The sequence below is a fragment of the Canis lupus genome, chromosome 6, assembly GCF_048164855.1.
Source record: "Canis lupus baileyi chromosome 6, mCanLup2.hap1, whole genome shotgun sequence".
NCBI lineage: Eukaryota > Metazoa > Chordata > Mammalia > Carnivora > Canidae > Canis > Canis lupus.
The window spans coordinates 4,702,061-4,727,000 of record NC_132843.1 but is presented as its reverse complement, the minus strand read 5'-3'; the positions used below and the strand labels follow the sequence as shown (position 1 = coordinate 4,727,000).

Sequence of the window (24,940 nt, the reverse complement as noted above, 5' to 3'; positions counted from 1 at the left end):
GGGTGATGTAGCTAAGTATTGAATCATTAAATTGTACACCTGAAACTAATATTATACCATATGTTAACTAACTGGAATTCAAATAAAAACTTTAAAAAAACCAACTAAAACAAACAAAATACAAAATAAAACAAAACCCCAAAGAAATAACAATAAAATTCACTCCTTTTGCTGTGTGACTCTTTGGGGCAAAATTCTAAAAAATACCCTAAAACTTCATGTCCAAAATCCTCTACCTGATTTCAAGGTTCCCTATCATTAAGCTTATTTCTGGTTCCTCTTAAACCTGTCTTCTTCTAGGGGCCTCACCACCATACGGTAAGGTCATATTCCTTCCAACTTCTGGATTTTTGCTAATGCAGTTTCTATTACTTTGAATTTTCAACCTCATCTTCGGCACTTGTCCCATTCAAAAATAATGTGCGTGCTCTTTCGAGCTTGTGGATAGAAACATTTCTGTAAGTGATCATCCATTCTATCCACTGGTCTCCCTTCCTGTCAACTTCTCTAAGCATTTGAGAGCTTCTCCTGTGCCTCCTTTTTATTGATTTTGTGACCACGACAGGGCCATCACCAAGGAAATGTCCTGGCAAAAGCCTCTCAGACATCCTTTCTTACTGTTTGTCAAAAATAATGATAAAAATGCAGCGACCTCAGAACTGCCTCCAGCTGTCCTCTGTTCTTTACTGGGAAACTATATCTGCCCTGCCTCTTGGATTTGTCCTTTTCTTATTTTCTCTGATCTTGCCGAGCATAGTCTGTCCTCTATCAACAACACTAATTCCTATAGATCACTGTTTGGAGTCTCCACATCATTTATTCATAACAAAAGCGAAAACTCCATCATAACATTCATAAAAACAGAGCTGCAGCACCTGGAGCATATCCTAAAGTGACTTGCCTTCCAAGTTAAAAACAAAGCATGGGTCACACTATCCAGCTGGTGAGCTACCAGGTTCTGGAGGAGATAGGGGTTACAAGAACAACATTAAAAACCATCAGAAATCTCCATCCTTAAACTACACTGGCAGTAGACACAACATGCCAGATCAGGTGTTCCCTCTTGCCTGAATTACTGTGTTGAAAGCCTGGAAAAAATGAACTAAAATTCACTTTGTTAAAAAGAAAGTAAGACATGTGATGGGTGGCTGCAACCAAGTAGCACATTTATCCTCCTCATAAACACTGGCCCTGAAAATAAAGCAAAAAGGCTTTGTGTGTCACTACTGGAAGTGAATGTGGAATAAAGAAAACAGCATGAACTTTGGACTTGAAGACCTTGAATTGAACCCCATCCCTGCTAATTTAATTCAACAAGTATGTATGAGCATGTATCAGGTCACAGGCATTTTGCCAGGTCCTAGGCAGACGGGACTGAGAAAGACACGGCACCTGCCTGCAGCAAGGTCTTTGTATAGTAAGAAGCTGATAGGAGGCAAATGAATTCCTGCAGATGGGTGAACACAACATTATGCATGTGTGGAAGTGTTAGCAAAAGAGAAGGAAGAACTGACTCTGTATGTCAAGGAGGCAATAGGGACTGTTCTCTCAGCTGACCAAGTCTGAGATGGGGTTTGAAGGCTAGCTGAACTAGAAATGGTGTGGCTGGGGAATTACAATAAAATTGACTTTGTTGTGATCCACAAGATGAAAATGTATGGTGGGAAACAGGCTTGAAAGAGAGTAGGGGGGGATCCCTGGGTGGCTCAGCCATTTAGCGCCTGCCTTTGGCCCAGGGCGTGATCCTGGAGTCCTGGGATCAAGTCCCACATCAGGCTCCCTGCGTGGAGCCTGCTTCTCCCTCTGCCTGTGTCTCTGCCTCTCTCTCTCTCTTTCTCTCTCTCTCATAAATAAATAAATATCTTAAAAAAAAAAAAGAAAGGTAGTAGGGTCCAGGCCAGGGATGACCTTGAATGTCATTTAGACACGCAAACACCAATGCCAAGGTATTTGAGGAGCTATTGACCATTATTTATAAGCCACTTGATTTTACGTGTATGTATGCAAGTTATTTAACTTCTCAGTTTCCTATACCATAAAAGAAAAAATATTACATCCCTTATAAGGCCATGACAATACACAGGTGCTTGCTGTACCCCTACCCACCTCCCTATCAGGCAAATTGTGGATGAATGGAAGAAGCTGTACTTGGGAGTGGCCAGAGCAGTGGGGTGTGATGAAAAAGAACCAGTGTTTATTCCTATTCAAGTGTGTGAGGTTAGAAAGGGAGAAAATGAGATGTCAAGTCCAAGGCATCCATTGGAGAATAAGTCCAGGATCTGAAGAAAACCCTAAACGAGACAGAATGGGCAAACAGCAAGCAGCCTGAGGGACTGACACATTAATCTTACTGCACTCGTGCCTGACACACATACTGCAAATATGGTTAAATCAAGCAAGGAGGAGCTCAGTCTGGGTACAGGAGGGTGGGCTGATATGCTCTGTGCATTTGTGTGGGATGAATCAGGACCAGGTATCAGGACCAGATATTTCCATCTGTGTCACTCCCTCCCTCTGCACCACTGAGAACTCCCACATAAGGACTCTCCTGCATTACCACCATGCATTCTTCCCACTCGGGACATCGACACTGACATGCTACCATCCAAAGGCAGACCCCATTCTTATTCCAGCAAATGTGCTGACAATGCCTCCTCCTCCTCTGGGGCCAGGAAGCTCCCCAGGAACATGCAGTGTTCCTGCATGTTCCTGGGGAGGGTACATGTTTCTGTTCAAGACAGTAAACAGAATTTTAGTTCAACTTTAAATTTACCTAAAAATTAGAATTTTAATGTAAATTTAAAATATAATCTAAAAAGGTAGAGCTTTTTAGAACAAGGATACAACCTTTCTTAGTATATATTAATACTACCATAGTTGGCCTAAAAGCAACCATCAATTGAGAAAGCGTTCAACCTCAACAATTAATATGACTTAATTCCAACAATATTAAATTAACTCCTAATGTTACACTGGGTTAATCTACTTAAATATAGAAGCAACAATGCTAGTATGAGTAAGAAGAATTATTTCTCCCTGCATAAGTTTATATCAGAAATGGATAAACCACTGATAGTTAACAATACAATAAAATTAATCCAAAAATAAAATATTTATCAATCCCATTGTTAACCCAACACAGGTATGCACCCAAGGAAAGATTAAAAGAAGTGAAAGGTACTCAGCAAACATAAACCCTGCCTGTTTACCACAAACATCACCCCCACCATTTCCAGTATTGGAGGCACTGCCTGCCCAGTGACATCTGTTCAACGCCCGTGGTATCCTGACCGTGCAAAGGTAGCATAATCAATTGTTCTCTAAATAAGGACGTGTATGAATGGCTACACGAGGGTTTGACTGTCTCTTACTTCCAATCAGTGAAATTGACCTTCCTGTGAAGAGGCGAGAATAATACAATAAGACGAGAAAACCCTATGGAGCTTTAATCAATTAACCCAAATTCATGGGTATTATTAACCTATCAGGCATAGCATACTACCATTTTTATGGGTTAACAATTTAGGTTGGGGTGACCTCAGAATATAAAAAAACTTCCGAGTGATTAAAATCTAGACTAACCAGTCAAAATATTATATCATTTATTGATCCAATAATCTTTGATCAACGGAACAAACAATTTAGCTGTCGAGTCTCCTCAGTCTCCTTCCATCTGGGACAAGATCTCAGTCTGTCATTCTACGTTTTTCATCCCTGGGCAGTGACTGAGTACAGTCTTCATTATGTAAGATGCTCCTCAACCTGGCTCGTGCTTCTTGTGAAAATCACCAGATAAATGATGCTGTCCTCAGTGTACCAGGAGGGGTGCATGTTATTTCTTTTCTTTTCTTTTTTACATTTTTTAAAATTTAAATTCAATTCGCCAAAATATAGTATAACACCCAGTGCTCATCCCATCAAATGCCCTCCTCAGGGCCCATCACCCAGTCATCCTGTCTCCCCATCTTCCTCCCTTTCCGCAACCCTTTGTTTGTTTCCCAGAGTTAGGAGTCTCTTATGGTTTGTCTCCCTCTCTAATTTTTCCCCACTCAGTTCCCCTCCTTTCCCTTATAATCCCTTTCACTATTTCTTATATTCCACATATGAGTGAAGCCATATGATGACTGTCCTTCTCCAACTGATTTACTTCACTCAGAAAAATACCCTCCAGTTCCATCCATGTTGAAGCAAATTATGGGTATGTGTCTTCTCTGATGGCTGAGTAATATTCTTCTTTATCCATTCATCTGTCAAAGGACACAGTGGAGGCTCCTCAAGAAGTGAAAAATAGAGCTATCCTATGACCCAGCAATTGCACTACTGTGTATTTACCCCAAAGATAGTGATGTAGTGAAATGCTGGGACATCTGCGCCCCAATGTTCATAGTAGCAATGTCCACAATAGCCAAACTGGGCACGTCATTTCAACATATCCCACCTGAATCATTTGGTTGCGTTACTATTGCCATTTTCCTCTTTGTATTTGGCTCATATTTTGTGGGTAGATATTTCAAAATTACAATAATCCCATTCCTTGTCAAACCTCCATCTACCAACCTTAGCCATCATCTGCAACTCCTGCCAGGATCAACAACCATCATGATGGCTGCCAAAGGTGGTCAGCTGTGCCGCTCCTTATTAATTGGTGTCCACTCCAAGAAAGCACTTTATGCCTTATCCCCAGTTAATTAATTACTTAGCCAACTGACATCAACGTGGACCATGAATTCCTAGTTTACTAGATAGGTTGTTTTTTGAAACTACTGTTACTGGTTTTGATACTCAGACTGCTTCTGAACTGGGAGAGTCTCTGGAAGCTGGCTTCTATGACATCCTTTTGGTTCATTAAGCATTTTCCTACTTTCTGTCACAGTAAGGCTTCAGGCCCATTCTCTATTTCCTCTTCTACCAGTCCTTCTACCCTCTGGAACCCAGAGCCCTGTTCTTCTTTCAGTGGAGTGTGGTATTCAGAACTGGGTTCTCAGGAGTCTGGTGCTTGGCATGCTCATTGTTTCTGGGCCACCCCACTCAACAGGGTTGTAAACAGAGAGGTGCGTTTATTTTAACACACATAAATGTATGTTTATAACAATTTCTGTATCTTTCTGTGTGCATATATTTTTAAAATACACAAATTCATTCTCATACTTTCCATTTTAATTCAACACTTCAGGATTCTTTCTGGTCTCTGCCTTCCATGTTTATAAATCTTCCTTCAGATAGTGAGAAACCCAGGTCCCATTATGCTTTATATATTTAGTTATATGCTCAATCATTTTTTTTTTTGGTTTAATGGAACTAATTTCCAAACCACACCACCTGCCTCATTCCAGCTGCCTCATCTACCTGGCACAGGGTCACTGAGGATACTGCCTCCAGCACCTCCAAGAGGCCTTCTTTCCACTCCCTAGCTTTGCCACACACTGGCCTGCTGCAGCAGCCAGCACATCAAGGCAGCCCTTTACCCTAAAGGCACACTTTGCAGACACCAACATCTAAACGCTTGATTGCAAAGGGGAGGAAGGAAAGATGGGGAAGCCAGGAAAGATGGGGATCTCACTGATTTTTGATACGGGGGAGACTTAAGAAGCAACAACAGGAAAGAGAGATGTCGATACCTTTGGGTCAGCCCATACATGCAGTGGCACTGCCATCACAGACAATACTCTGAGTTCCAAATCTGCTTTACGTTCCTCCACCTTCCCTCAGTCCCCACCCACCCATCCACCCACCCAATCTGAGACTTGCCTACTGAACAAAGTACCACTGAGCAATCTTTAAGGAAAACAGCCGCAAATTAATCTAAACCACAGCCTATTTAAATATAAGTCAGAGTAGTTTGGTGAGGTCAGATTGAGCAATCTTTTTGTTTTGATAATGAATTATTTTCAGGCCTTGGACCAAATGCTTGACCCCTTCAAATGATAAAATGTGATTATAATGTCTCTGCAGATTGGAGAAATTAATGATGAGCATTTACAGTATGGTTTCTGGAGCCAGTGGTTAAAGGTATATAGACTAATAATCTGCAGTTTAGAGGAACCTCCTCGTTCCTGGGTTGTGCTGCCTCAACTTGGTTAAGGTGAGGCTGTTTCTGGAATCCTGACCCTGCCCTGCAGAGTTCTGAATCAGTAATGTCTTAGAAGATACCCATATGTGAGCTAGAGAGTGCAAGTGAAGCAGGGCCACTGTGTTTGTGGTCTTCTTGGAGCTGAATGCAGTGACAGACTAAAGGAGAAGTGTATACAAGTCCCCTTGTCCCTCTCCTCCACTCCACACCCAGCCCTTTCTCCAAGAAGCTGGTCCCCACCGGCCAAGGGAACCAGGCCCAGTACCACCTGCTTGGGTGAATGCACAGACAGAGCTTCCCATGGGCTTTTCCAGAAGCTTTTCACCAGGTCCCACTTCAAGATCTGGATGTGCCCACTTCTCTGATGCACCAGGTCACCTCTGTCTCTCCCCTCAGACCTTCACTTCCCTAGCTCCGCCCACAGTTTATACAGTCTAGTTTCTGGAATAAATTCTTTATTGCATCACTGAGCAGCTCTAGTCCCCCACAAGCCCTGGTTGACACATTCCTACTAATTGGCTTGCAAAGATCTTGTGAATTATGGCAAGATGGGGAACAGGTAAAATCTACTCGGTCTGGAAGTTGGGGATTGACTCCAGGTTATTGGAGGATACGCAGCCTCAGTGTGTCCATTTGCTTGATCTCAAGTGTAAGGATTATGAATCTAATCCACACACATTTCTGAGGCAGAGCAGCTCTCATTCGTCAATGTGACAGTCTGCAAATGCCATGAAGTACAAGCATTTGTCATTTGTAGTAATGTCTCATAGTAAGCAGCCAAAAGAGGAATTAACTTCTACTAATCTGCTTCTAGCTTTCTGTATGTCATGCTGGGTGTTGCCCTGCAGCTCAATGTTTTTTGCAAATGCAAGTCATAACTAATTAGTTTATTATCAAATACATTGAGTGGCCATCAACCAACATTTTCTTTCTCATGAAGCAATAGAATAAAGTGGAACAAAAATAGAGGAGGAGCATATTGCAGGTGGTAAGAGTACCAAGTGTTTTTTTTTTTTTTTTGCAACTAATTCATTTGCATTGCATTGGATCATGACATAAAGGGTACTAGTGTAGTCACTGTAGAAAAAGCTTGAAAATGATTCTCTAGCACATTCTATCAAACAGGTGGTGGAGAAGTTGTATAGGACACAGAGGAAGATGATACACAGGTAAAAAACAGACAAAAATAACACATATTCTCTCTCCAAGTCTCTTGGAGTCAAACATATTTCAAATTTCATACTCTTCCAGACTTCATAGAGATACCTTTTACTATATGATTTAATACTGGCAGCTAGCACTAGGAGAGTGGCCCCATCCAAATACACACCTGCGATGACCCACACTAATTGCAATGGTCTGTTAGCTACCAGGTGAGTTCAGGTCAGGTTAGGTTTTGCCACCGACAAACTGGGCTCTAAAACATTAAGTTTTCAGATCGTTTTTGAATTTGAGATTGTGGGTAAGCGATGTGTATCTATACTCAAGCAAATTATAATAAACCTTAGAAGTTTATAATAAAACTTAGAAGTACTAAGCTATAAAACAAATCAAAATTGCTCCAGGAATAAATTTAACAATCACATGAACAACAACAAAAAAATCTCTGAATTTTTAACTGTCAAAAAGTGTACCCATAAGTAAATCTAAAAAATGAAAATATAAATTTGTAAAGCAAAAATTATAATGTGCTGGTCTACACTACAAATAGAATTGCCAAAGAGTATCTCTAAATATATTTCCCCATGCAGTTAAAATGTAATTTAGTTGTCAGAAGTTTGTTCAGTAAGCATTTTGAGTAATGGAGAATTCATTAACTGGAAGGCAGACTTTTGAAGGCAAAATAGACAATTTAGAGACTCCCAGGGTAAGAGAAACAAAAATATATATTCACACAAAGACCTAGATGCAAATTTTTTACCAGCTTTATTTATGATCACTAAAAACTAAAAATAACTCCAACATCCACTAACTGGTCAAGAGATCATTATGATCTACACAATCATCTATACAACAGAATGCGATTAGCAAAAGAAGGGAACGAAGTACAGATACTTTCAACTCTGTGAATGAGCCTGAAAAGTAGTATGCTAAGTGAAAGAAGCCAGACACAGAAGGTCACATGCTGCATGAGTCCATTCATAGGACAATTTGGAGAAGATAAAACCACAGACACAAAAATCAGATCAGTGGTTGAGCAAGGAGAGGGCTGACTACAAGGGAAAACAAGAAGACTTTCTGGGATGATGGAGATGTCATATATCTTGAATGTGGTGGTGATGGGTACATATGTTTGTGAAACTCAGAACTATTTACCTAAAAGGGGGTGAATTTCACTGAACATAAATTATATCTCAATGAGAGGTATAATTGGGTATACCTTAACCCAATGAGAGAGAGAGAGAGAGAGATTGAAGGAGAGAAAGAGATTGAGAGAGAGAGAGCAGGTGCACGCAAGCATGACAGCAAGCTGGAGTAAACGAGTATGAAATGAAAAGGCAATTTAGAATGACCAAAGAGGAAAAACCAACATCCGAGACAAAGTAAAGAAAGAAACACTGCAACCAAACCTAGGAGGCACTTGATACAAATATACTAAACGGTAGACATTGTCCTGTGACACCTCAACAGTCAAAAAGAAAGATGATCCCAGAGGTCCTTGAGCATTTCACTATGGTATTTCCACAGAAGCTGCTCATTGGCTTCTTCTCCCAGGGAATTTCCCTAATAGAAAAATTTATGGCAAGGATAAAATTAACACTGCTGGATGCAGAGGAAATGGTTTTTTTGTGAATCCCCTTGCTTGAAATTCTGGGAAATTATGTTTAACACTCCGAGACCTATTACCAAATCACTGATTTATGGGATTATGGCTAGGTTATTGAAAGAGTTTCTCTTAAACAAAGATTCAATATTTTTATAAATAAATAAACAACATAAGATAAACACTCCCTGAGGGAGCTGTGGCCATTTGTATGCCTACAAATCTGAACACAGTGTGTTTCTCCTGTTTTCAGGATATGAGTCTTCTACTCTAGCCAAACTAGATTGCTCAGCGGCCTTACACAGGCCACGCCCCCTACTCATCCTTCTTCCTGTCCCTGCCCCTCACAGACTCTCTACTCTCCTCGTGTAAACCTTCTTGATTCACCGAGATGCAACCTGCTTTCCACAGTAGGTATCTCTCTTTCAGTCCAGACCCATGGTCTCTCCACTTGGGTTCCTTGATAATGCAAAAGCTATCCATATTGACATTATCCACATGGACAACTCTGGGGTGTCTACTTGAGAATGAGTGAGCAATTCAGGATGAGACCATTTCTTACACTTCTTTCTAATTCTCTTCATGCCTACTTCAAGGCCAAGTATGAACTATTTATCTAATTAACACCTTTATTGGACTGTATAAGAAATCATTTTTCATAGTCAATAATTTTGGTGAGACTGATTGTTCAATAAGTTCATACTATAGTGAAGTTCTCATTTTACCATGAAATTCCACACACACTTCAATTAAATGCTCTTTGAGTGCTTAGGCACTATGATGGCTCAAGAGCTTCCTCCTGGTACACATAATGTTATGTGTCTGCAGATTCCACAATATCTCCCCTTCCTTACTGAGAGGACATTCTTTCGTAGAGCAAAGCATTTGGCTCATGCTTCTACCTGGCTTTTCCTCTCCTTACAGCCTTCATAGACTATCCTATGCCCAGAGAGGACTTTTGTCCTCCAGGTGCTTACAAGCCATCAGCTCTGGGCTACTCTTGGCTTGCTTGGTGGAGAAAGCCAATCACCTTGTGAAGCTACTTGGACCCCACACCAGAACCACCAACAGAACACATGGCTTGGGGGATGGTGCTGTTGGCCAAATAATGTGCAATGTCAGGGCCTGAGAGGGACTGGCAGTTGTGGAGGTGCCTAACTCCGACCAAGTAAGGAAACAAACCTGAGCTTATCCACTGGAATGAGTATATTTCTTTCGATCCACAGGTTTTTATCTCTACCTGATGCCCCTCTTCAAAAGATGGAGTGGGTTTTTGGTTTTTATTTGTCTGTTTGTTTGTTTTGGCTTTTTTTCTTCCCTTAAAGTAACCCAGAGTAATGAGTGGATAATTTATAACCCATACTAGCATCCTGGGTTGGGAGAGGAGGAGACCAACATTAAGCACTCAGCCATTCAGCAGATGTATCCTAGTAAAAATGAATGAGTCAAGCAGAACAATGTTCATATCTTACCACAATTTTCTTTCAAGAAGTTACACACCTGTTTTCTGGAAAGTGCTAGTGAATACCCAACAGTTGGAGGCAAAGCCTGAGCACTTGGCTTCAGATTTCTGGGGACAAGGGCCTCCTAATCCACCAGACGGTAGTGTACATCCATTAGTGCTCAAATACAAAACGCGCATATTCACTGAAATTACATTCATTCCAGTATGGAATTCTATTATCTGTGTTGATTTCTAAGTAAATACATTTCACCTGTCAAAGCAGAGTACAGAGAAGACTGTAAACCCAAACAGTTCTCATGATGACCAAGTGAAAACAATTTTCTGTTTATGACAAGCAGGTCAATAAACAGCGTCCGGTAGAAGCCATTTGAAACTATCTCTGTGGCTTCTCTGACTCCTCTCATTTAATATGGATACTTCCCTGTGCTATTGACTTGTTCACCGTTCAACATTTTCCATTTGCTCTGTGAATAATGCTCTTGGGTTTTTTAGTGTTCACCGGTCATGAGATGAGGGCAGAAATAAAAGATGTTAGTGAATTTGCTCTGCCATGGAAGTTTATCACCACCTGTCTCTGGCTCTTGTTTGAAGAGCAGGTTTGTGTGCTTGTTTTTCCTCACCACCTACTGTGCCAGTAAGAGTTGTGGGGGGTGGGAACCTAGAACTATTTCCTTCTCAGGTATGGCCTACAACACAATCTCTGCGGAAAAAAAAAAAAATTCGCTCAACCTATCAGGATAAGATAAGCCACTTCTAATTCACCACAGTGACAGAATGCAGCAGCATTGATTCCCAAGTCTTAAGACCTTCATGTGAAAAACTAAAAATACTAAATAATGCTGTTCACTCATATAGCCATGACCACAGATATGCAAAAATATTCATAATTTTTCCACTTTCAAGGACTTTATTTATTTTTAGAAATATTTTATTTATGTATTCAACGAGACACACACAGAGAGAGAGGCAGAGACACAGGCAGAGGGATAAGCAGGCTCCTTGCAAAAAGCCTGATGCAGGACTTGATCCCAGGACACCTGGATCACACCCTGACCCAAAGGCAGATGCTCAACCACTGAGCCACCCAGGCACCCTCACTTTTAAGGACTTTAAACACATTTCAATATATGTGGGATGACTTCTGAAACTGTACCCGTAGAGTCAAAGGAAAATACAGTCTGCATTGCCAACAAATTATAATTATTTTATACAATCCTTCTGAAATAAGGACTCTTTTATGTGATACAATGACCTGAGGATTTATGTAATACGATGACCTGAGGATTTCTAAACTATTCTTCTTCTTCCATCAGAAGAGAATACTCTATCTTCATAAAATATTCTCTCCTTAAAGTTTTCCCTGCTATAAAATGATATTCAGGTAGGCAGATGCAAACTCTGCAAATCCTCTTCCTTATGCAGATGAAAACATTTTTGGATAAAGTGGTGCTTACCAACTGTCTCTGAAATTTGTGCAACAAATGTTATTTTGTATCTGCTCTGCATAAGGCATTGTGCTGCACAGTCAACCAAGACTATGGTTCTGTTTAGCATGGATGCTATCTGAAAGGTAAAAGGTCGATGAAGAGAAATTACACATAACATGTAAAATCAGGGCAAGGAGGTGTCAGAAAGAGGTGAGGCAACCTCTTAAGGGAGTTTCTCATAAGGGAAATGCCCATACGAGGCAAGATTTTGAAAATAAGGCATGAAAGGGTATTCTAGAAAGAAACAGAGGCTAGAAAGTTTGGGGTGGATTCAGAATACAATCTTCAGAAAACTGAGAATGTGTGTAGAAGGAAGTAGTGAGAGATAATTTGACTGGAAATGTGGGTGGAGACCCAGTTTGGGAAGGTTTGGTATATTAAGGTTGAAGACTTAGAAATTGATCCTGTAGGAAATGAATGATTTCATTATATCTGCGTTAGTAAAAATGACTTAGTTTTCCTGTCTAGCAGGAAGGAGATATGGAAATATTGGGATAGGGAAATAAGATAATGCAGAAGGCTGTTCTACATTCCCAAGGAAGAATAGGGTGGGCCTTTGTTCATCTAGAATGATGGATTTCTAAGAGTCCTGATGAAAAACTCCAACATTCCTATGAGCTAGGCTTAACACAAACTTCCACTTTTTTAAAAAAGATTTATGTATTTGAGAGAGAGAGAGAGAGAGATAGTGCGCATGTGCATGAGGTGGTAGGGAGACAAAGGGAGAAGGAGAGAGAGAATCCTCAGGCAGACTCCCCGCTAACTGCATAGCTCAGTGCAGGGCTCAATCCCAGGACCCTGAGATTATGACCTGAACAGAAACCAGGAGTCCAACCCCTGACTTGCTGAACCACCCAGATGCTCCCACAAACTGCCACTTTATGTAAGCAATAATGTCTTGGTCTCTAGCTAAGGTGTTTAACTGGAAAAGAGATTTCATAGTAGTTTGAGCTATTTAAGAGCTAATTTCAGACTTGTAAGTAGGATGTAGAACAAGTAAGAAATCTGAACCCCATGCCTGTAACTATTAGGATAATTCTCCAAAACATTCTATTTTACAGACTCAACATCCAAATTTTACCTCCGTAATCAAACAGCATGAATTTCCTATTATTCATCATGCTGTCTACACCAAAACTTGAAATCTTTAAGTGATACATTATACAGTTCACTTGTTCATGTCACTAATGAAATCTAAAACATTCCTGCTGGTACCTCTAATTTTGTATAGAAGAAGGTGCCAAGGAAACCACCTGAGAATTTAGGTTTTTAATTCAAGAACGCACCATTTTCCGTAGGCTCGATCTTTATCACTCATGAATTCAGACTGTTTATATTAGGCATAATTACCTGCTTAGTGAAGATGGAGATCACAAATCAGAAAATCTTTTTTTCCATCCATACTTTAAAAGAAAGAGAAATTTTAATGAAGGATTACGTTTTTTTTTCTAGAAGAAAAACAGATCTGTTCACCAAATACTTATTAAATGATGTCACTATACTTGAATTTAAAAAGTCACTTTCTAAATTGAGAGCCAAAGTCCTAGAGTAAAGCTTTCAACAGCCTAAGAAATGTAAATCATCCACTTTTGTGTGTGTGTATCACAAACATACACATCTAGTGTGTAGCTTTTAATCTGTTTCAAGTATACACAAGATATTTTGGCAGATCAAAGAAAATGGCAATTTTGATCAATTGCACAAGAAACATTCAATAAAATGGATTACATGTTATCACAGAGATGTAAAAGCCACAAATGTAAGATCTTCTAACTTTTCCTCCAATTGTGTGGGAGTTATAGGCACTTCCTATGCACTGAATGTCTGTGTCCCCTCAAAATTCAAATGTTGCAATCCTAATCTCCAATGTGATAGAATTAAAAGGTGGGCCTTTGGGAGTCATAAGTGTGGGATCCTCATGAATGGGATTAATGCCCTAATAAGAGAGTCCCCAGAGAACTCTCCTACACTTTCTCTCTCTCTCTTTTTAAAGATTTATTTATTTATTTGAGATAGAGAAAGTGAGGGGAGCAGCAGAGGAAGAGGGAGAGAATCCCAAGCAGACTCCATTCTAGACATGGGACCCAAGGCACACGGCTCTATCCTGGGACCCCTAGATCATGACTTGAGCAGAAATCAAAGAATCAGCCACGTAACTGATGGAGCAATCCTGGTCTTTCTGCCATGAAGGACACAATGAGAAAAACAGCTGCCTATGTATCAGGAATCATTCCTTCTGTCCAACACTGAATCTGCCAGTGCCTTGATTTTAGCCTTCTCAGCCCTGATAGCTGTGAGAAATAAAGTTTGTTTCTTAGCCACTCAGTCTGTGGTGTCCTATTACAGTAGCCTGGATAGACTGAGACAGCACTAAGTGAATGCTTATGACAAGAATGATTGGGATCTCTATCTATTATCCTATGATGAAATATGGCTATCTCATGACCGTGAGTTTAAAGAAAATCTAGGACAGAATTCTGGTTATCTTACAGGTGTGCTTTAGAGCCAGTACTTTATTTAGACTAAGATAAAATTGAACACAGTTGGGTCTTAGTCATAACACAGCAGTTTTCTCTAATGGTGCCTAAGGAGACTGCTAGACACCACATCCTTGCAAATCCCTGTTGTATACATTTTGGTTCCAAATGGTGACATCCACTAGGCTAGTCTGGGAGTGTGAGGATGACCCCTCTGGCACAGTCCACGGTCTCCTTGAGAATGGAGAGCAGGGGCAGGCGTGCTTCTACTCCCTCCACACCCAGGGCAGGTATCTCCCTGACCTGCCCACAGCATGCATTTTTGCCTAAAATCTTTTAAATTGAGGGCTTTGGTTAGCCACTTGCAATGAATCTGAGTTCCCTGGATATAGTTATGGAAAGCAATATTCTTAGTACTGTGCTTGATCTTTTATTTAATGATACATTTTTGAAAAAGAACTAATAAAGAAAGAGGAGGAAAATATTTATTAAACAAAACGAAGTCTCTTAGTGACAAAGATTATTTGAAATATGCATGCTACCATCATCTGAGAGAACTCAAATCTGTGACTTTAACAAAAGCTCAGGAAATGTCAAAGAATGATGGTGGAATGCAGAGAGAATTAAGCCATCTGATTCCTTGGTGTTTTTCCAAGCTTGTCTCATTGTTTCAAGGCAAAACGCCTAGGTGCTTGTTTTATTCTATATGAGGAGTATATCCATAGAATTGTTATGAATATTTCTATCATAAGGGGCCCTTCTTTGAACCCCAGGGCTCTCAATTTAGCCTTTCTAATGGTGTGATGAGGATTCTGGATTGTGTGTCAACTGTAATGGTGTGAAGCAGGGAATGTGAATCACCTACTTTTCTTAAAACATGCTTGCACACATGTGCACACGCATATACACGCACATGCACACACACTAGGGGGTATTAAGAGTAAAGGACAATAGGGACACCTAGGTGGCTCAGTGGTTGAGTGTCTACCTCCAGCTCAGGGTGTGACCCCAGGGTCCCCGGATCAAGTTCTGCATCAGGCTCTCCGCAGGGTGCCTGCTTCTCCCTCTGCCTCTCTGCCTCTCTGTCTCTGCCTTTCTCTGTGTCTCTCAAAAATAAATAAATAAAATCTTTAAAAAAAAGAGTAAAGGACAATAGAGTCATCTTTGACAACTGTCACTGTGGCCTAAGGCAAGAAAGCAGGTTAAATGGCTGGTGTTCAGAGAATAAATCCATCTACTACTACTTACAAGCCCTGTAGACACTGGATGTAGGAGCTCTTGGTTTCTACGTGCATGATCTGGCATGGTGCTAACAGCCACTGCAGCAGAGTGGGGAGAGATGAGGCATGCAGAGTCGTGTCTACAATGCTCGGTTGAATATCATTACTTAGTTGAATAATGATGAAATTATTCTTACTAAATGGTGGCAAAATGAATACATTAGTAATAAAATTCCATTTCATTGAATATATGAAATTTAAACACAGATCTGGATTTTGACCAACCCCAATTTAAAAAATCCTCTTTCTAGCTTTTCGCTTAATTTCTCTGTGCCTTAATGTAACCATCTGCAAAAGAAGGGAGAGGTTCCCTTTGGGGTCCCTGGGATATCAAACTGCATTTTCTATGACCCCAATTTAACTCCCATTGCCCATGTAGTTCCAAGTAGTTGAGGGAGGAGAATAAACACTTGTAAATTTTATAATTTGAGAAAGAAATCAGCAATCTGTGACACCACCTATGTTCTCCAAGAAGTTATAAACCAAATTTTTCTGAAGGTTCATAATTGTTGATTAAAATAATAATATTACAAATAATAATAAGGCTGTTTTGTACTCACAGAATACCAAAGATACCAATACCAAAGATAAAATTGGTATCTAATGGGCACCTGGGTGGCTCAGTCAGTGAAGAGTCAGCCTTCAGCTTGGGTCATGATCCTGGGGTCCTAGGATCAAGCTCCCTGCTCAGAGGAGAGCCTGCTTCTCCCTCTCCCTCTGTCCCTCCGCTCATGCTTGTTCTCTCTTTCTCAAACAAATAAATAAAATATTTCAAAAGAATTGGAATCCAACCTTCTTAGTTTAGTATCAGTTAAGATACCTTAGTGCTGGTATCTTATTTCAGGTTTTCCAAAGGCCAACCTGGACCAGAGGCCCTGGGTGCAGGTGGTTTATTTGGGAAGCCCTCCTGGAAAGTGTGAGAATGTGACAACAAGGGATGGAGAAAGAAAGCATCCCCCAAGTCACTGGGATTTGAGCTTGTTTGATAGCCTAGCATAAGTCAGCAGAATCCAACTCCAGAATGTTGTGAGAATTCAATAAATTAGATAAGCAAAGCACTACTCAGAGAGGCCAGCATTCAATAGGTCTTTAAAAACATCTAACTCCACGTTCCTCTGAAAACCCAAATCTAGCCCAGAGGTGGGCACAAAGTAGAGGCTGGTTTGAAAATGTTCAAAAAATAAATAAATAAACGTATAAGTTGGGCTTAATTTTAAACACCAAAACACAGGTGCATCTTTTTCATCTGGTCATTTTCTGTATATAAATTCTTTTGACAAAAATTTTATATCATGATTTCAAAATAGCTTGCTAAAGCTTCCAGGAATACTTACATGCAGTCTGAAGGGATTAAAGAATTGAGTAGCTCATCTTTCAGGCCAACACAACAACAGGGTAAATGATTTAATTGAGAAATATCTACCATGTACCTCTGCCGGGTTCACTGGGAGTATGATTGTACGTTGCCAAAGCCCAGCTACAACCTTCTTTGCTTGACTCCACAGACCACAATATTAGCAATGATGTGATTTGGATTTAATATGTTTTCTTTTCTAGATGCTTCCCCAAGAGGCAACATAAAGAAATACTTGTCTTGATCTAAATGAATAGGTATTCAAAATTATCCATTATATCCTACAAACTTATGACCTTAATTTTTAAAATTCGGGAAAACATAGCAGTAACTATAGAAATCAGTATCTTTGTTTCTATCATAATTGATTTCACTTAACCACCACATTTCTTGGATGCAAGTTTTCATATGCAAAATCATATATCCATCACTGGAGTGTAGCTTTTCATTATTTTTCAACATTTCATATAGAATTACCTGCAGAAACAGCATTAATTTCAATAATGCGGCTAGTGATTTACACATAAAGCTGGAAGAGGGCAAAGAATTTAAAAATTGGCCTTCATTTCCTAAGGAATCTGTTCATTCTCCAAAGCTAATAGAAAATACAATTTTTCAGAAAGAATAGATTCCATGGGGCTGGGCTGACAGAGAAATGACATGCTAATATTTATTTGAAAGGCCATTTGTGTATCAAACAGTCATTAAGTGCCTACTATTTGCCACCTCCTGAGCTGACAGTAGAGATTATAAGACAGCCAGACAGAGGTCCTGCCTTCAGAAGGACAGATCTAGTCTAAGACACGGACAAGTACATATAAGCTAATGAATATACCTGGTGGCTTTGTTCTTAAAGACAGTATGGAAAGGGAAGACAGAAGAGGGACCCTGGGGGTGGTGGTCAGTGGGGTTAGGGGAAGGCTCTGGGAGGAGGTGAGGGCTGGGCACGAGCAACCGCAGTGTCCTGAAAAGCACCATAGGCAAGAATGGGGGCAAAGCCAATGAAAGGCAATACAAAGATGTTTGCTAAGGCCCCCTCTGGTTCTGTTGCCACAGAATAAGATCCTCACTTCTTACTTCCTTTATCCAGCCATTTCACTTTGCTCACCTAAGTGAGTTAGGTGCAAGGTGTCTCAGTTGACAGGACAAACATGGCTCCTGCCCCGGTGCAGTTCTCAATCCTATCGTAGGGATCCTGTGATGGGGAGTAGCTGGTGCCGAACCAAGAACATTAGACTTGGTTGTTTGAGAGGAAAGACTCAGAAGAATCCATGTTAATAGAATGGTCAGTGAGTTAAGTGATCACTCACACTGACACATAGAATAAAGCCAAGTCTTTGTCCTTATGCTTTCAGGGATGAGCAGGCTGTAGCTGCCCTATCCTCTCACCAGCTGCTGTGATGCTGTGAAGAAGAGATGCTGGGACCCTGATCTCCTGCTCCCCAAGAAGCCCACTCTGATATAATTACTCTCCAACAAAATTTCTGGGCCCCTCCTCACAGAGGACTCAGTTCTGTACTCAACACATGTCTGATAATCTAGAATATGGCAAGAGTGCCCTGGGCACCACAGTAACGAGACAGTCTCATCTTTCACACACTTACAACATCAAGGTCCAAAGGGAGAGAAACACAGAAGATAAAGTTCAATACAATATGTCCATATGTCACATAATATGAGGTACTTGATAAAATATGTCCATATTTCATCCACTGTGGTGGGGTACTAATATGCCATATGAGAAGAGTGTAGGAAGTGTGGACGGAAGAGGAGGGGCCCTGGGAGGAAGCCATTGGGAAAGATTACACAAAAACAATAATGTTTAAAACTAGAATGGTGGGTGGAAGGTCCTTACAGGAGAGATGCAAGGGAGGAATTATCGACCCCCCGCCCCGAGACAATGGTTTGTGAATTATGACCACATTGGGAAAAAAAAATCCTTGGAATATTTGTGTTTCATCATAGCAGACTGTTTTCAGGGTGATTTATATTTTCAAGTATTCTTTGAAGGGGAAAGAGACTTCATTCCACAATTCAAGTAGAGCATCAAATAAAGTCACATGCAGTACTGTGAGTAATAATATCATCGAAGGTATTGTGTTGATTCTACAGATTCATTAAGAATAAGTTTTCTTGAAAGGGAAAGGAGAAAAAAATGAGTGGGAAATATCAGAAAGGGAGACAGAACATGAGAGACTCATAACTCTGGGAAACGAACGAGGGGAGGTGGTAGGGGAGGTGGGCGGGGGGTGGGGGTGACTGGGTGATGGGCACTGAGGGGGGCACTTGATGGGATGAGCACTGGGTGTTATTCTATATGTTGGCAAATTGAACACCAATAAAAAATAAATTCATATAAAAATGTTTTCTGCTTTTTAAGTAAAGAGGGGTGAGAGATCAGTAATAGATTATTATTTTAAAATAGGCAGCAGTAAGATTTCCCAGGAATTAGGAACCCACCTATGTCCTTCGTGTGTTACAATACGCCCCTATAATGAAGTTCTAAAATAAACTCCTGCTATCCCCCACAGAGGGGCAATGGGATTGTCTACAAGGGGAATATAACATATTTTCATGAGCCACATAAACTGTATTGATGTGTATTTATTCTGAGATACTGTATATAATCCCACAGTTTCCAGAAAGGAATTGGCTGAACACCATCTCATGGCAAGTGCTCCTGCAAGGAGAACAGGTAGGACAGATCCCTGGGTCTTCCTTTCAGTTACAAAATGTCCAACAAAGGGCACCTTTGCTTTCTTATTCTTGGAGAAGACTTTGAAGCTTTAGCTGACTCAGTCACTTCTTTTCTTTAGATGTGGTCACTTTAAAATAATCTGTTAGCAAACAGATTGATGGACAAACTTCAAAGAACATAGCGACAAAAGGATCAATATCTCCATGCAATTGCTCTAAAGAACCAGATAGCTTCATTTAAGATATAATTGGAATTCCCTTTAAGAGAAAGAAAGCTTAAAACTCCAGAAGAAAAAAAAGCGCAACCACATTTAACAGCACTACCTGACACGGTCTTTGCAACTGTAAATGGACAATAACCCTGAAGATCAATATTTGTTCTATATTTTAAGATGTGGGTGCAATGGAGAGAACACTCACTGTACTTCAGTGAGAAAACACAGGATAATGTGGGAAAATACAAGATGACATTTTAAGGTAACATCTAAAGATCAGGAAGATGACCCAGTCAAGATTACAGCTCAAAAAATAAAGCATTACACAATATATTCCTTAACAATATTTATATTTGTACATCTATTTGGAAAGTTAACAATTTTAGGAAGGCATTGTGATATGAACTTTACACTGTCTGGCTTTATTCAGATGAGAATATCCAAAAAGATCGTGATTTGAGACCATGTGCCCAAAGGCACAGGGGTAGGAAACAGAAAACAACACAAAACAAAAGAGACCTATAATCAAGATTTTAGAGTGTTCTGGTATAAAAATCTTCATATTTGGAACCAGGCAAACCTAGAACTGAATGTAGGTTGGTACTAATGCTGGTCAATGGTCATGGCTATATGGGCAGACGCCCTGACTTCTCTTATATTTTCTTTACCTGTGAGATGGCAACCAGAGTCTATAGAGGGGAGTCAGTAAATGATGGACAGCTGGCTGTTTTTGTAAATGAAGTTTTATTGGAATATAGCCATACTCCTCGTCTATGGCTTCTTCCTGCTACAAAGGCAAAATTGAGAAGCTATAACAGAAATTGTGTGGCCCCTAAAACCTGAAACATTTATTATCTGTCCTTTACAGTAACCATTTGCCAATTCCTGGTCTGTGATGTTACTGTATGGACTGCAAATTATTTAACATAGTGCTTAGTACATGGCAGCTGTTTCATTAGATTATTCAAGTAAGGGAAAGGTTAAAGGCATACAAGCTAGGAAGAAAATGTTTCAACTGTCCAGTCCTGTTGATCAATGAATCCTTAACCATCTGAGAAGAAGCTCTTGCCCAACATACTTCACTTACTTGACAGAAAAGATCTTAACCTGTTCTTTACTCTATGGAAAAATGATGCAAGATAAATTCAAATTAAAAGGACACTGAGATACTACTTCTCACCTATCAGACTGGCAAAAATCTCAAGTCTGAAAGCATATCCTGCTGGTGAAACTCTGGAAAATAATTACTTTCATGCATTGCTACTGGGAGTGAAAATTGTTGAAATTCTAGGGAGTGAAACTTGGCAAAATTAGCAAAATTCCATATAATTTATTCATTGATTGTTCTTGGGAGTCTAGTCTCTAAGATCTCTGGCAAAAGCACAAGTGTGCACAGGGTTATTCATCAAAACATTTTTCTGTAAGAGCAAAAATAGCCTGAATGTCTGCCCGTAGGGTACTGGAAAAGAAGGAGTTAAAGCAAGTTGAGTGTGATCCATTTTCCCCTGATTACCAAGGAGATACTGGGTTGAGGGAAAAAAGTGAGTGACCTGATTTAGGTTTCTGGTAAACATATGAACTAGATCATTGGGTAAATAGAATAACTATTTTTTTTCTAGGAAGAGAGTCTTCATTAATCCAAAGCTTCCAGCAGGAACACCGTGGTTTAAGATGTTATGATAAACAAATCTTCAGTCCATAGATTGATGAGTTAAAACTCTGGAGAATGTCACATGAGCCTTTCAAATTTCTTAAGTGTAAAACTGGAGATGTTGCAAAATCATGTTTCCTGCTATGTGAGGGACTCGCAAATCTCCTTAGAAACCTCATCTATCACTCTGAGCCAAAAAGTATATATGTTATATGAAAAAGAAGGATATGAGGAGCCACATAAGATATTCTGGATTTCTCCCTCCATTACCAGTATCCCTTGGTCACTCAAATCCTGGAAATTATTATGAAAGCTTGATACCAGATAAGATCCCTGATTGAACCAATCTCATCCTTTATGTTACCTAAAGGAGTGGCAACTGTAGGTTAACGGAGTGAAGAATACCTATATACACTGATGGGGAATGATTTCCACAATATACTCCTGATGAAAAAAATCTAAGTACAGAATAATGTATACAATATACCACTCTTCATGCAAGAACAGGGCAAAGATACAGTTATATACAAGTATCTGCTTGCATATGTGAAAATCAACAACACCAAAAGCTTAAACCAAAAGCTAATAAACATGTAACTGTGGAAAGAAGAGGGCACAGGATACAGAGCTCAGGTGATGTTTCTCTGAAAAGACTGTATACATATAAAAACATAGAATTTGCTCTGGGAGACATATAAATGTCATATATTCAAAAATAAAAGGAAATTTAAAAAATCCATTAAAATTGAAAAGATTCTGAAATGAATTAAATTACATATAAAAGTTAGAATACAACCACATAGAAAAAAAAACTTAAGCAACTTAAGTTTTGAGTCCTTAATTATATATCCTTAATGTAATATAAAATTAAGAAGGAAAGCAAATTTTATTTTTTTAAGATTCTATTTATTTACTTGACAGAGAGAGAGAGAGAACAAGTGGGGGGCGGGGCAGTAGGCAGAGAGAGAGGGAGAAGCAGGCTCCTTGCTGGGCAGGGAGCCCAATGTGGGACTCGATCCCAGGATCCCTGGGATCATGACCTGAGCTGAAGGCAGACACTCAACCAACTGAGCCACCTAGGAGCCCTGGACAGCAAACAGCAAACTTTAAAACTTCATTTAATATTCCTGGGGTGCCTAATAAGAATACTTCATTTAGTACATATATATACTTATATATATAAGTATATATATAAGTATATATATATATATATGTTTTAAGTTTTGTTAGGAACCAAAATTTTTAGTGAAAAAGAAAATGAGTGTAAATATAGTACCAGGGAAGTTAAAAATTCTGCAAGTCTATGTTTGATTTGGAAATAATATATGAATTCAGGTCATTCTTTTATTTTAAAAAGGTATTTTCAGGGTGCTTGGATGGCTCAGTTGGTTAAGCGTCTGCCTTTGGCTTGGATCGTGGTCCCAGGGTCCTGGATTGAGCCTTTCATTGGGCTTCTTGCTCAGTGGGGAGTCTGCTTCTCCCTCTCCCTCTGCCCCTCCACCCCTGCTCACTCCCAAATGAATACACTTATGAATCTTTAAAAATAAAAATAAATAAAAAGGTATTTTCTAGCTCTAACATGTATTGAAACTGCCTGGAAACACTGGTGGTCCAGATATGATGGGCGTCCCTAGTATTTAGATTGTGATTTCAAAATGCCATTCTCCACAAAGAAAGGGAGGGCTCCTTGGAGGAATGGCTGTCTCCAGGTCTAGAATACTGAATGGCCTTGTGCATCCAGTTGTACTAGAAACATAAGAACTTTAAACGACTGGTGGTCCTGTGTCAAAAGGACAAAAAGTAGATATGAACTTGTTCCAAGTGACTGAAAGAAAACAAACTGAACATGCATGAAAGAGGGGGATAGAATAACAAGATAAACGATACCACAAACAGATAAATCCAGAACGTGAGACATTCTCCAAACAATGAATCTGGCTTCTTGACAAAACAATGACATGAAGAAAAACAAAATGAAGCTGGGAGAGAATTGTTAGTCGAGATGTCACGACAAGCTGGAATGTGTGGGCTTCAGAAGCATGCTGACTCAAACCAGTCTCTGCATGATGACATTTTTGAGATGGTCAGGAAATGTAAATACTGACTCGATACTACATGAGGCCAAGGACTTATTGTTATTTGCATTTGACATGATTAGTGGCACCATGATTCCGGAAGAAAACACCCATTTTTTTCTTTTCAGAGATATGTCCACAACCCATGTAGGTATGAAATGACACAACGTCTGAGATTTCCTTTAAAATATTTTAACCCCTTACCCGCCCCCCCCAAATTGGCAAAGGAAGTGTGACAAAGTCCTACTGAAACTGGTTAATGACATTCCATTTGTTATTCTCTCCCCTTTATATGTTTATCATAATATGAAGGAAGAATCAAAAGAAGGTGCTTTGGGAAAAGATTTCACATAAAATGAAGGAGTGACTTTTTTATGCTTTATTTTAGGTTGGCCTGCGAGACCTACTCATCTCAAGCCAACCTCCTGCAATAGCCTTCCTGTGAGACCTACAGCGATGGTGCTGATTCAATTGGAGTTTTTGAGAGAAAGAAATAAATCTTTGAACCAAATAAAAAATGGTACAGGAAATGCCACCACAGTCAGCCTGCTGCTGAGCTATTCTCTTTTACTACTGGAGAAAAGCATTTTAAAGTATTTTATTATTTCTCCAAGCATTTGGTGTGATTAATACACATAAAACACATTTTCAATATGATAAAAAGAACCAGCCAAAATCTGCTTTGAGAGTAAAAATGAAATTAAAATCACTTTTCGCTATTCCAATAGCTGTACCAACATGGCAAGCTCCATGCAAGACACTAAATGCCCCTGGGAGAGATTTGTCACACAGGCTGCCACTCAGTTCCAATGCAGGTGGGTTTGTAACCTTACTGACCTTACCTCTACTTTGTTTAATGTTACGATGAGTCCACTTTGTTTTCTGTTTGGGGAGACACTGGTGTAGGAATGTTTTCAGCCAGGAGAGCTGTGATCTCAGCTTTTAACTTGGAGCGACTAAGATGTAACAACTTTGACAATGTTCACCCTGTGTGCAGGCAGGGATTTTATAACGCAAAGGGCTACTTTACAAGGAAACTGAGGCTCATGTGACAAAATGATGACTTCCTCATGGACACACAGTCCCGAAAGTCGTGGTGGTGAGACCACTGATTTATCATCAGTAAATTACTTAGAATGAATTAGGACGTGAGAACCTAGAATTGAAGACATGCAAACATGCTAACCCCTGTTTACCTTTCAAAGCCAATCTGCCGAAATGTCTTTTCCCACGTGGAACCTACAAACAGAAGGAAAGAACATAATTAATTGATGCACACCAAGGATGCAGTTAGTTTTGTCCTGTTTTTGCACGCGCTGGTAAATACTTGGCTTCACAGTTAAGTGGGATGAGTTTTCCCTCAAATGCATCGTTCTCCACCTCCAGTCTCCAAATGGCCGTTTAG

General features: G+C 39.8%; 1 protein-coding gene across 5 annotated transcripts in view; it reads right to left on the bottom strand.

Moving 5' to 3' along the window:
* Positions 1-24,940, bottom strand: part of PIEZO2 (piezo type mechanosensitive ion channel component 2) — a 440,944-nt gene that overhangs the window by 198,590 nt on the left and 217,414 nt on the right. For all 5 annotated transcript variants that reach the window (XM_072828696.1, XM_072828697.1, XM_072828693.1 and 2 more), the window contains exon 4: positions 24,732-24,774. In XM_072828696.1, coding sequence (XP_072684797.1) covers positions 24,732-24,774 — 43 coding nt within the window. The remainder of the gene's footprint in view (positions 1-24,731; positions 24,775-24,940) is intronic.